Raw genomic sequence first — 13951 nt, 5'->3', positions numbered from 1 at the left:
CTCATAAAAGAGCTCAAAGGAACAAAACTGAACTCGGACAAAAATACGAACAAACATAACTGACCTCAAAGAATGACACACTGGTGTATATACTGGCTGATCAGACCAGTAAGACACATGAGGGGTAACTGAACAGAATATAATTACTAACTAAAACAACCAACACAGTACAGCTAAGTTTGATGATAAACTAAACGCCAAAAGTCGAGATCAAAATATTAAACTTTAAATAGAAAAGCTCTGGTGGAAGTTTTTTTAATAAAGTAGATGCCATTTCCTGCGTTCTGGTGTATTTTAACGGGTTGTTGAACATCTAGTTTTACCTACGCAAGTAACACTTGATTAACTATTTTAGAGTTAATGGCACAACAAGAAGTAACCTGACCAACAGCTCTCCTTGTGTGAGTAGAGCACGCTCTGCTTCTCTCACGCATCCTAGCTACAGTCTAAGAAACACAGTGTAGCCCAAGTTTTAGGGAAAAAACCACTAGCCAACATGAAACTATAATAATAATAATAATCACTCCTTCTTACTAATGGCCGAGCATAAAGCAATATGATCATCATCCATTGTGTTTATTAATAGTTTAAAATACCTAATTAAAACTTCTGTAGTGGGCTAGGTCTACTGTAATCTTACCAAGTTGTAGTCAAGAGACAAACATGTAGCATTAACACAGTATGAACAACATTCAAGAACTGTTTCTATCAGAACATCCATTATCTTTTACCTGCTTCTTCCTTTTCGGGTCGTGGGGGTCGCTGGTGTCCATGTCCAGCCGTCACTGTAGGAGAGGCGGGGGACTCCCTGGACGGGTTGCAAGTCCATCACAGGGACATAGAGACAAACAACCTCTCTCTCTCTCTCTCTCTCTCTCTCTCTCTCTCACCTAGGGACAATTTAGAGTTACAGTCCGTCTAACATGCATGTTTTTGGTCTGTGGGAGGAAACTGGAGCACCAAGAGGAAACCCACGCAGAACAGAGAGAACATGCAGACTCCACCCAGAAAGTCCCCTGGACCGGGGTTTGAACCAGGGTCCTGCTCGCTGAGAGGCAGCAGCTCTACCCACTGTGCCACCGTGCTGCCATCTATAAGAACATTATCAAATATTTTATGTGAATTGTAAGATGGCTCCGCCCACGAGGAAAAGTAACCCAGGGTGAGGTGACCTCAGACAAACTAACAAAGATATCAGTGGAGGTGGTGAAGCTCACGGTGTTACCTGAGGCGTTTATTTCTTGCACTGATGCTGATTTTAGATGTTGTTGTATGGAAGTCACGAAGGGACTTTCACTAAAGAAAAGTCACATGGGGCTTATCAATATCAATACTGGTTCAAAGGAACAGTCTGGGACTGGTAGGAAGTTCAGGGAACTTACAGGGATCCTGGTCCAGCATCAAGAAACGATGAGACGTGTGAAGGTAGGTCAGAAGAGTACAGGTGTAAATAACTGCATGTAGACGTTAAACAGAGGAAGAGGAGTGAATGTTTGTCTGAGGTTAGAGTTCCAGTGGTGTCTTGGTGTGTAACTGTCACTGACTGGAGTTGTTTGTTGGAACTGTTGGAAAACAGCCGACTTCATGAACTGAAGCACAAACCCAGACGGACAGGCTGGTTGTACCTGTGACATGTTCCACAATCAAAATGATCCTGCTCTTTGTTCCTTGTGACCTGAACTCAAGTTGCTGACAAGCGGTTGAATTAACCTTGAGACTATCACAATACTGACTCTTTGTTCAAACGTACCTGGATGTAGTTGTGGTTTAGTTTGTTTGGAAAAAAGAAGAATGAACGTGAAAGATTTGATGTTCATCTTCTCTGCTGGCAAAAGGCCCAGCAGGCTCTGGACTGTTCTACCGACGCTTCACGGCACCACTCAGACTCGTGAGGAGCCTCAAAGTGATCAGAACTGGGTGCAGGTCTTCCTCTGGTTCAGAGAGGGCAGTCCAGGCTCAAACACAGTCATTGCCTCAGTTAATTTTCTTTGTACGAACAAAAGCGTTCTCGTGACGTTATTTCGTCTAAGAGGTTCACTGGATGACTCCTGTCCACAGGTGCTCCTCTGGCTGACCTCCATGGTGCACATTAGTCTTTGTTTAGATGTTCTGAAGACTCCATGCTGCCAAACTGTCCGTGCTCCCTTTCACAAACTATATGAAGCAGAAGTTACAGCTGCCTCTTTGAAAACTGGCTGTAATCCAGAACAGACTAAATCTGAGACTATTTTAAGATCAGGCTGTGCAGGTCTTAGAGTTAAACCAGCTCCACCAGCACTGTGGTCTGGGACTAGGCTGAAGTCTTGAACCATTTAATCCAAAACTAATCAAATGAAATCTGTTTATTTCACGCAGGCCTGTGGCGCCCTCTGCTGGCAGGAAGTGTAACAACCACATGTCGACCCATAAAAGCTGATGGAAACAAGAAGGTATCTGCAGACACACGGAGGGCGTTTCTCAAGGGCCGCACCTGATTGGACGAAGGTATCAGAAGACCAGAGCCCTGGGATTTACCTGTTTAAATAAAGGTTGAATGAAAAAAAATGCATCATCGCTCCACTTGTGCCACATCCAATATGGCCGCGACGTCGACGTCCCAACAGACGGTTATCAGCTTTTATTTTGAAAACACAGTCATGGTGTTTGCGTGCACGAGCACACCGCGCGAGGGCTAACATTTCCAAGTGGAGTCTGTCTGTGTGTGTTAGCTTCAACTCCGCTAGACGAGTTGTTTCTTAAAGTTAACGAACCGGAACATCTGTAAAACCAGTCCGTCTGTAAAATCAGTCCGTCTGTAAAACCAGTCCGTCTGTAAAAGCAGTCCGTCTGTAAAACCAGTCCGTTTCCGTGTTTTGCTAAAACTAGCTCCAACTAGCTGTAAACTAGCTAAACTAGCCGCAGTGTGGTGTTCTCAGCAGGAAGTCCTCCGTTTCAGCGGAAGCCGTCCAGAAATGTCTCGTGGTGTTAACCAGCTGCTTTGGGCCCTTTTGTCGCGTTCAAAGTAAGTTTTGTTTTACAGCTGTTAGCTTCAGCTAATCTCTAGCTACTCTGACGGATTAGGGCTTGGTGCTAAAAGTTGTTGGGCTTGTACGTTTAGAAGATTTTCTCTGAATATACACGACCCTGAACAAAAACAGTACATTTCAAGTTCATTTCTGCAAGTATACTTTAAGTTAAGTATAAGTACATCAAGTAAAAGTACTGAATTAATACTTGTTCGGACTAGATTGGGACATTTTTAGTTTATAAAAAGTATACTTCAAGTATAATGTAAGGTCAAGTATAATGTAAGGTCTTTTTTTCAAGTTTACCAAATTATACATTAAGTACTCTCATCTATATACTACTAGTGTACTACGTATATACTTGTGGGTCACGTTTTAGTTTGTTGAAGTACATTTAAAGTATACCACAAGTATATACTTTTCTCTATACTACCATTGCACTAGTTATATACTTCTAGTCCACATTTCAGTTTAAGTATACTTTAAGTACACTTTCATGAATAAAGAGAAATAAAATATAATAAAAATAATAAAGAAATAAAGAGTAGCAAAAACTAAAGTACAAGTATAATCTTTAGTATTAAAGTACTTAGTCTTAGACTTCTCTTTATAATTTTCAGTATTAGCCAAGTATATTTCACTATACTATTTTTAGTAGATCAAAAAAGTTAATAAAAAGGAAACTTCAAGTACACTTCCTAATTTTTAGTGTAAAATATACTCGTAGTACACTTGAATAAACTACTTTTTGCTGAGGGCATGTAAAGTGTCCGCTTGTATCTTTTTGTTGGTAACTTTAAAAAATGTTCCCGTCTTCAGGGAAACAAAGTAATCTTCCAGTAATGAGCCTCTCCCAGTTATAAACACGTCTCACCAAATGGAGCTCTACTGGTACATGTGAGTACTACCAATACACTATTCATGATTTTTGTTCTGCTGCTTTATGGAAAAAATACTCTTATTATTTAAAATACTGTTTATCAGCTGAAGTACAAAGTGACAAAGTCTAAAGAAAACTTTAAATTGCTACAAGAACATCTGTATCTTTGGAAGCTAAACCCAGAATGAAAGTGTTTAGACTTCTGCACCAGATTATGTCATCTATTCAGTTTCCTTCCATTTTGTTCCACAGAGTTGTGATCGTCTTCATCGTCATAAAGATATTCTTCTACGTGTGCTGGTACCGGTCAAGACAGAGGCAGCTGGCTGCGTACCTGAGCAACACACGCAATGCACAGATAGTGATTGTCGGAGGAAGGGCGTACCTTCATCAGACGTGTGAGAGACAAAGCGTGAGTGCACGCACCACTTCAAGAACACCTTTGTGTTGCCAGGTTGCACTTTGCCTGAATTATTTGAGGCACAGGTTTAATCTCACAAGGTGGAGTCAGGTCCTCTGGACAGATTCCTCTACGATGAAACGTTTAGTCTTTTATCTAAAACACACAACATTACTCTGTTTGTGCCGGGGGACTGGATCTTTGGGATGAACCAGTCTTTAATGTATTTTGGGGTTTAAAAGCCACTGGGACGTTATGTTTAGAAAATAAACGTCTCAGTTTCTCTGATACTCCCTCAACATATGGAATGACCACTGGTCTGGGTCTGGGTTCCTCCTTTTCACCTGATGGCTGACTGGAGTCCTGTTTGGGTTTCTTCTCTGCTTTCAGGAAGGCCCAGTTAGGATATCCACATTGATCCAAAGGGTGATGGGAGTCAAACTGCAAATACTGGTCTGTGTGGGGGGGTTTGTGGTTCACCTCAGTTTAAAATGTCCTCCATCAGAAACTGAGACCTCACAGTCCAAGAAAACCAGTCTGCCATGTTGTGTATGTTGTTCAGTGTCAGGAGGGTGATCAGTCTTACATCGGGGAAACTAAACAGCCACTGGCCAAAAGGATGGACCAGCACAGAAGATCAACATCATCAGGCCAGGACTCTGAGGTCTACACTCATCTCCAGGCCAGAGGTCACTCTTTCAGGGATGAAGATGTTCACATCCTGGACAGAGAGGAACGATGGTTTGAGAGAGGAGTAAAGGAGGCCATCTTTGTGAAAAGAAACCGTCCATCATTAAACAGGGGTGGAGCCTCCGGGTTCAACTGTCCCCCTCTTACAATGCTGTGATTGCTAGTATCACTCAGCCCTCTGTGAACAGTAAACAGCCATCAGGTGCTAATGACCCATTGTTAGGCTGATGGTCCTTCTTGATCATGTGATCAGCTGGTTCTAGTTGTCAGCAGCAAACTGGTTGATCCACCCTGAGAAGGTGATATTTAAGAGACTGAGCTGAATACAGCACCTCAGATTGAAGAAGTCCTTTGGATAAAAGACAAAACGTTTTCTCGTGGCAGCCAATCAATTTTTGGCGCAACACATTTCCAGGTTGTCAGCGGTGACGTATAATAGATGTGACTTATTTGTCGAAGCGACTTAATTATGGATTTTTCCACTTTGTTAGACATTTTTGGACGGGTGAGACTTGTACGGTATTTTGAAGGCGTGTTAAATCTGTTTTTTAATTTGTGTAATGATTTGGGTGATGTTTCACGAACAGCTCTCTCTGTTTGTCAGTTCAAGTTTCGAGGTGTTTTTTTTGTGCTGCTTCTCTGAACCTTCACTTTTTTAGATGATCTAAAACCTTCTAGTCATTTCTGCCTCCTCCATCCATCCACTCGTTTAGTAAAAGATGCTTTGAAGAACCAGCGTGCTGAGATGGTTCTACAGAAAATGGATCGTGTCCTTTCTTTCCGCTCTGTGCAGTTTCATTTTAAAGGAACGGTCGTTGATGTTTTGAGGCTTGTTTGGAGTTTTTGTTCTCAGGAAATTCATTGTCTGTTAAAGCAAAACGCTGTGAACGCTTCCAGCTTTGGGTTTTAATATTCTGTGTCTTATCTGAACCGTTTGTCTAGTTTGACGTTGACTCTGCATCACCAGACATTTTATATCTATATTTATATCTATATGTTCATAACTCAGAGTCTGTCTCCTGCTTGTTCTGGATCCTCAGTCACAGGTTGTACATGAACTCTTTTGGTTTCCTTCCTGTCTGCAGCATCAGCATCTAGAACGTCTTAATGAAACCAGGATCACGAGCTACAACAACAAATAGTTTCCCTCTGGGATTAATAAAGTATTTTTGAATTGAATTTTAAAGTGTTAATATCAAGGATGAGCAGCGGGGCATATAATCTGATAACTTTAATTTCAAGATTTAAATTGATTTAGGAAATGATCGTGACTTTAATCATTGATGTTTTAAATTCATCGTTTTGTGATGCGGTGAGTCCTTTTGTTTCCTGTGACGCCCACTTGAACACGAAGGTAATTAAATCTCTTTAAGGGCGTCAGTCTGCCAGTAAACCCAGCAGCTCTGACCAGTAAACCCAGCAGCTCTGTCCAGTAAACCCAGCAGCTCTGACCAGTAAACCCAGCAGCTCTGACCAGTAAACCCAGCAGCTCTGACCAGTAAACCCAGCAGCTCTGACCAGTAAACCCAGCAGCCCTGTCCAGTAAACCCAGCAGCTCTGTCCAGTAAACCCAGCAGCTCTGACCAGTAAACCCAGCAGCTCTGACCAGTACACCCAGCAGCTCTGACCAGTAAACCCAGCAGCTCTGACCAGTAAACCCAGCAGCTCTGTCCAGTAAACCCAGCAGCTCTGACCAGTAAACCCAGCAGCTCTGACCAGTACACCCAGCAGCTCTGACCAGTAAACCCAGCAGCTCTGTGCCGACACAGACTGGTCGTCTGAGGCTCCTGGAGGTCTGGGATGATCTTCCTGCCCGTATGTTCCACACATTTAACAACAACTAAAATCTTCCCGACGGTTTAGAGACACCTGCTCGTTGTTCATCACGCGGGCTGCGTCCATCTTCGTCCTCCAGATGTTTTAAAATAACAAACATTAGATTTGTGTTCGTCCCGACCCGTTGGTCCATTTTTCAGGAACTAAATCCACACGTGACCTTCACTGTAAAAACCACTGAGAGCTTTTGATCTTTTTAAAGTCAAACTTTCATTTAATTGTTGATTCAGAGGTTTTGATTTAAAATGACTTCTTTACAAATGGAGTCACCACGCTGTCCATGTGAAAACATACGTGCACGTCTGTATTTCTGTCCTTCTTCTTCTCCTCTGTAGCAAACGTCGGTGTGGCCCAGTTGGTATGGCGTCCAGGACGATGTGTCCATGGAGGAACCCTCCACAGCTCTGCCACCGGCCGTGTCCTACCCCCAGCTGGAAATGCCCCCACCGTACGAGGCAGTCTCTGCAGGTACAAAACCCATTTATGACGTTTTGCTGCTTCTTTGTACGTTGACAGATTCAGATGTGCTTCAGTTACCGGGGCGTGTGCACGTGTGCACCTCTGTTAAAGTACTTGTTGCTTATTGCTCTGCACTCAGCGCAGAGGCTTAGTGGTTTAGTGGTCCATGGTTTTGGTCTCGATTAGTCTCCAACGATGATGGGAAAGTCCACCTTGGTTCATGACCCGACTGTGGTTGCTGCTCTCATGCAGTCTCAGTATCTGTGCAGCAGCGTGCACGTTACTGGAGTTGCATTGTTTGTTCTTTGCTTTATAACAAAGTAGCTTTTTCAAACCTGAAACACTTGGTTTTCTTTGTGGGTTCTGTCCCGGCCCTGGAACACTGGACCAGCTCTTTACCCTCACTAGGGTCCTGGAGGGGTCATGGGAGTTTGTCCATCCAGTCTACACGTGTTTTGTGGACTTGGAGAAGGTGTTGGACCGTGTTCCTCGGGGTACACTGGGGGGTGCGTGTTGTTACGAGCTGTTCAGTCCCTACAAGCGGTGTGAGAGTTTGGTTCCCATTGCCGGCAGTAAGTCGGACGACTCGGACCCCTCTAGGGCTGCTCGTTGTCACAGATTCTGTTCAGAACTTTCATGGACAGAACTTCTCGGTGCAGCCAGGGGGTGGAGGGAGTCCGGTTCAGAGGCCTCAGGATTCATCTCTGCTCTTTGCAGATGATGTGGTCCTGTTGGTGCCATCGTGCCGTGATCTCCAGCTCTCACCGGAGAGGTTCACAGTCGAGTGTGAAGCAGCTGGGATGAGAACCAGCACCTCCAGACCTGAGACCATGGTCCTCAACCGGAAAAGGGTGGATTGTTCTCTTCAGGTCCAGTTTCTCTGGGTTTTGTTCATGAGTGAGTGAAGAATGGAGCGTGAGACTGACAGATTAGTGCAGTGTCTGCAGTATTGTGGACTCTGTGCCGGTCCGTTGTGGTGAAGATGGAGCTGAGCTGTAAGACAAAGCTCTCTGTTTACTGGTCGGTCTACGTTCCTCCCCTCACCTCTGGTCATGAACTCTGGTAGAGACTGAAAGAATGAGATTGTGGATCCAGGAGGTTGAAATGAGTTTCCTCTGCAGAGCTGGACTCTCCCTCAGAGACAGAGTGAGAAGTTCAATCATCAGGAGAGACTCGGAGTAGAACCACTGCTCCTCCACATCCAGAGGAGACCGTTGAGGTGGTTCATCTGGTAAGGATGCTCCCTGGACGCCTCCCTAAGGAGGTGCATCAGGCATGTCTGACTGGGAGGAGACCCCGGGGAAAACCCAGGACACGCTGGAGAGACCAAGTCTCTCTGTTGGTCTGGGAACATCTTGGAGTCCTCCCAGAAGATCTGGAAGAGATGGCTGTGGAGAGAGATGTCTGGACCTCCCTGCTCAAGATGCTGCCCCAAGACCTGAGTCCAGAACAAGATGATGGTTGGATGGTGGTTGGATGATGGTTGGATGTCTTTTCTTTGTGTGCAGGTCTCATGGATGTTCATTAAGTGTTGGTGAAATTTACAGCCACCAAATCTGTGTTAGTTCAAATATCCATTTGTTTTGTTTGTGTGGCCCCACATTCAAATATAATTTTCTTTATGTTCTATTGAAATCACTCTTTAATATTGTTCTTTCATATCATTAGTTTATACCTCAGAGTAACTTGGGAGACGAGTCTCTGCGTTCTGTGGGTTCAATGAGCACGTCGTGGTGAGACAGGAAGCTGTGGTTGTAGAGGCTGCAACTGGTTTCATGAAGCCACCTCTTCCATCTCACGCTCACGTCTGAAGCTTCTGTTCCAGGCGCCAGCTGCGTTTGGAGCGATGGAAACGTAGTTCAAGTAAAACCTGAAGACAGAGAAGGTGCTGTTAGGAGCGCACGCAGTTGTTTTGGTTTCTGTGTATCCAGTTGAGCACATTTCTAAAATCTTCACGCAGAAATAACGAGCAGGTAAAGTGTAAGAAGACGTGGCGTTGAGGACAGCCACCGTATTTATCAGTTTTATTCTCTTGAAAGCAACAAACTGTTGGTTTCACTGTGATGCAGAGATTCGTTGACCCAAAATGACAAAACTGTCTTAACTTGTACAAGAACTCTAATAAAATCTATAACTGTGTGTTTTTACCCTGAGAGGTACTGATCAAGCTAAAGATGGAACTCTTCTAGTTCCTAACAATATTTTACCATGTATTATATGTATATATTTATTAGACCTGTCGCGATGAACAATAAATCAATGAATCTCATGATAAATGAAAATGATCCTCATTCTAATTGATCATCTTTATCATCTCTTCATGTCTCTCTTTCTGCTGAAGACACTGGATGATAAAAAAACTCCGGTTCTTCACTGACCCCTCCCTTTATCTCTTATCTTTAAAATTAGTTTTAATGATCTAAAATCATGTTTTTGGATCGTTAAAAGCAGCTAAAGATGAGAAGCTAAGCTACGAGCTAAGCTAACAGGCCGAACCTCGGGGAAAAATCCTCCGTCTTGTCGAAGCTCCAAAATTCACGGTTGAAACTTGTGCCTTCGTGTAAAAAGTTGTTTTTTCAACAAAAACAAGCCGAGAACTTGTTTACTGATTTTTATTAAAACTTTGTGTGAAAGATGCTAAAGAGCTCAAACCACACCGAGCGTCCGCCATTTTGAGAACCATAGAGAGACAGCCCATGTCACGTCAAGGGGCCTCCCTCCCATTTATCTTAGAGACACGCTGCTCGCTCCCTCTCTATCCATCCTTCATTCAAACTGTCTTATACTGCTATCAGGTGATCAATAAAGTTACTATACTCAAAAATTAACCAACATTTCTTCTTAAATTTGACTAATTACTAATTATTGTCAAATTTCAAACGATATTATCGTTTATCTCAATAATTTCTGAGACAATTAATCGCCCAGCAACATTTGTTATCGTGACAGGCCTAATATTTATGTATATTTATTCACGTACCTTCTTACATACTTAAAAAACGTGCACCACAAGAGAAGACAGTGTCTTTAAAACGAGTCTTAAACGTGTTTATTTTCACAAAAATGAGTTTTTACACATTTTGGGGTGAATCTGAACTGAAGAGTCGTTAACGGTTGTACCATCGTTTGATCGTGACTGTGTCAACAGGATGTTGGGTCAGAGTGCACGTTGTGAATTCAAACGCTCTTCGTGTTTGTTGGCAGTGATTTCGTTTGATGCTAATTCTGCTCCGATGATCATGTGAGCAGGAGGCGTGTTCTGCAGAACTCAGAACCCTGGTCTCCACTTGGCAGTCCTTTCAAAATAAACCATGAAACTTGGCAGTCCTTTCAAAATAAACCATGAAAACAGGCAGAGCGTTACACAAGGTGGTGCGTGTGCTCCTTCAACAGTCACGCTCAGTTTAGCTCCTGTTTATTTTGATGTCATTAACGACACGAGGCGAGCGGCATGACGTCGCCTCGTGGACTGATGGCAGAAAGAAACCAGCTGTTGACATCTGTTTACTGAGCTCTCTGTGAAGTGATGCAGCTGTAACAGCTTCCACCGCGGCACCGGCTCAGGACGGTACTGTGGGCCGGACGGCTCCGTCACCCTCCACGTGCGCTGTAACCGTGCACGTGGTCCGTTTCACAATCATTTATTTACGTTGGTCTCTTGCTCGTAAAGTAAACCGCGTAAAGAAACCGGCTGAACCTTCATCAGCCTCGTTTCGGCAGCAGCTGGCACCACCGAGAGCTGAACCAGGTTTGGATGCTGGACCTGCTGGTCAGACCTCGGTCTGAACGGAGTGTGGAGACGTTTGTTTTGGTCCTCCGGACGCTGTGGCTTCAGTAAACGTAGAGGTGAAGAATGCTGATGGCCGCTCTGCCCTTTCTTTTCAGAGGATGATCTGAAGCCCCCTCCCTACAACGAGTGCACCCAAAGCGATGAGGCCGACGCTCCCCGTCCCTCCCAGGACACTCCTCTCATTCCTGACGGAGAAGACTTGGTTCGCATCAATGAAGCCCCGCCCCCTTACACGCTGACTCCGCCTACACCCGTGGGTCAACGAGGCGGTCCGGTCAGCCCCAGTGAGCCTCTGCTGGAGAGCAGAGCCCCTTAAAGCAGCTGCTGGCTTCAGCCTTTTTATTCCCGTGCACTGCCTTCCTACGTGCACCCTCAGCGATTCCTGCCACGAAACAGCTAACGTGCTTTTCTGCTCCCGTTAAAAGGAGGTCGTCCCCCTTGTGCCTCAGAACCTTCCAGAAAGGAGAAACAGAACGTTTTTTATTTGATCTTTTATATTTGTGTCGCTTCAACCTCAGAACTGAAATTTATCCTTAAAGGAGCAAACGAGTTCATGTTGAACAGTTTTTATTCTCACTCTTTAATGTTTTTTATTTTAACTCGGCGTCGGCTTGAAACACGACTCAGTTCTTGTGTGGATGATTAATCCATGTGATCCATCAGTGCAGCACCTTCACGTGCACTAATCCTTTGGCACTGTGACCCCATTTTTATACTACCGTACTTTTCACCGTACGAGTCGCATCTTTTTGCATAAATTGGCATGCTCTGCTTCGTGTACGGCGAAGCAACGCATTTGTTTTTCTTCATATTTATAACTCGATGTTTGAGACGCCACGGTTTCATTCTGACTGAAAATATTCAGCACTACCATTTTCAGCCACTAGAGGGCCCTGGACCTATATGGCAAGCCAAGTGTGTCATTAATAGGTGAAATGGATATTAATGAGACTCTTGGCTTGCCGTACGGAGCACGTTGGTCTCGCTCCTGGAACAAACGTCAAATCAGCTTCATTTCAACGCTCAGGAGAAATTCAGCTGATTTGACCATTAACGTGAATTTATTAAGGAAAAGTTAAACTGAGACACAACTTTACTATAATGTGGAGCAAACAAATAATTGTTTTAAGTGTTAATCTTGTTAAAGTGCTCCCGTGCACGCTCCCGCGGCCTCATTTAGCAGCCAGTTGATTTTTGGCACAACACCGGCCCACGTTTTTTGACGCAGAGTAGATGCGACTTTTACGGCGAAGCGGCTTGTTTTTGTTTTTTCCACTTTATTAGACATTTTTGGACGGATGCGACGTGTACGGCCAAAGTACGGTGCACGTTGTGAAGATAATCTGAACTCAAAGGACCGTTGGATCAGAGGAAGTTTGTGTCGGGACGCGCAGAGAACAACAAATCAACAAATACTTTCTCGTAGTTAAAGTTTTTTTTTACTATAATTTCTCTTTTTTCTGCTCAACATTTGCTGCATTATTCTAGAAACTGATTGATGAAGGGACAGATTAAATGTTTTTAAGAGGGTTTTGTGGAGTTATTGTGAACAAATGGCGTCTTACCTGTGTCCAGACGGGTCTGGAGCCACATCCGTTTGTAACGTTGGTTAAATTTTAACCAGATTGACGAGTTAACAACTAGTCTGTGTGGGACCAAGGTCAAATGGGATCAGTCTAATTGTTGGAGCCATTTATTCCATTTGAATAAAAGTTAATGTCAGAAAAATTACATTTCTGTTGGAAGTACCTGAGCCTGCACAGGGAGTGCTACAGCTAGCTGCCACTGTTCTCTGTGTTTACCAAAAACCGTGTTATTCTTTTAAATAAATGTAAAATCAATGATGCAGAGTTTGAGCAAATGTTTTCCTGAACAACTCGGGTTTTGGAACAGGAAAGATTTTAAGTTGAAGAAATTCACTTCGGTCTTGGCCCCACCCACTCAGACTAAATCAATTATTCAGCAAAAATTACTTATTCTCCAAATGAGGCTCTTTAAAGAGTTATCCACAACAGGTAAGATATTTGTTGTTTCGGCTGCTCCTTCAGGGGTCACCACAGAGAATGAACTCACGAAGACTTGATTGATTTCACACAGGATGTCCGTCACAGACACCGAGCTACCTGAGCCTGTGGAGCAGAGGGCTGACGTGGGGCGCCCACCGGAGCAGGTGGTGGGGGGTAAGGCCTTGCTCAAGGGCCCAGAGTGGGGCAGGTGTGGGTGCTTCATCGTTCCCACCCGCATTTTGATGTTGGTCCAGGGAGTTGATCTGGCGACCTTTCGATGAAAGGCCCACCTTCTCTAACCTCTGCACCACCGCTCATGTTTGTTGATGAAAAGCTCGTAACTGTTTCAGAAGTTGGTTGTGAAAAACAGCGTTCGTGTGAGAACAGGAACCAGTAAAAGACGGAGCTAACAACCTGAACGCTGGATTAACGGCTGCTGCTTCAGAATAATCCTGTAAGATTAGGACTAAGCCTCGTGTTTGTTTTCAAGATCTTTATTTCCTGTCGCTGGCAGACGCTTGTCGTTTCCTCATGAAAGACTTATTGTGCGTTCTGTGACGGTGTGTGCCACTAACTCCAGCTTTCATTCAGAGCTTGAGCAACAGACACGCTGATCCACCGTCTTGTTCTTTCTTGTCCATGTTCAGGTGAAGATGTGAAAACTAAAAACTGAAACCAGTTTTAGTTCTGGACTGACCAGGTGACTTCACCTGTGCACCGCTCGCCCTTTCTGTTGCTGCTTCATGTTTTATACAACGAGAGACAACGTCTGTGTGACTTGTTTATGTTGTGATGATGTCACCGAGTCTTGTTTATGTTGTGATGATGTCACCGAGTGTTGTTTATGTTGTGATGATGTCACCGAGTCTTGTTTATGTTGTGATG

General features: G+C 44.0%; 1 protein-coding gene across 1 annotated transcript; it reads left to right on the top strand.

Annotated features, from left to right (window-relative positions):
- The first annotated feature begins 3877 nt into the window (after positions 1-3877).
- On the top strand, positions 3878-11376 carry si:dkey-118j18.2. The gene is made up of 4 exons (XM_037694011.1): positions 3878-3902; positions 4138-4297; positions 7147-7279; positions 11156-11376. Exons 1-4 carry the CDS (start codon positions 3883-3885, stop codon positions 11374-11376), a joined length of 534 nt encoding a protein of 177 aa, XP_037549939.1. The 5' UTR covers positions 3878-3882.
- The last annotated feature ends 2575 nt before the right edge of the window (positions 11377-13951 follow it).

The sequence above is a fragment of the Nematolebias whitei genome, chromosome 20 (assembly GCF_014905685.2).
Source record: "Nematolebias whitei isolate Nwh7 chromosome 20, NemWhi1, whole genome shotgun sequence".
NCBI classification, from domain to species: Eukaryota; Metazoa; Chordata; class Actinopteri; order Cyprinodontiformes; family Rivulidae; genus Nematolebias; species Nematolebias whitei.
The sequence above is the reverse complement of the archived record's forward strand: the minus strand, read 5'-3'. Positions and strand labels throughout refer to the sequence as shown.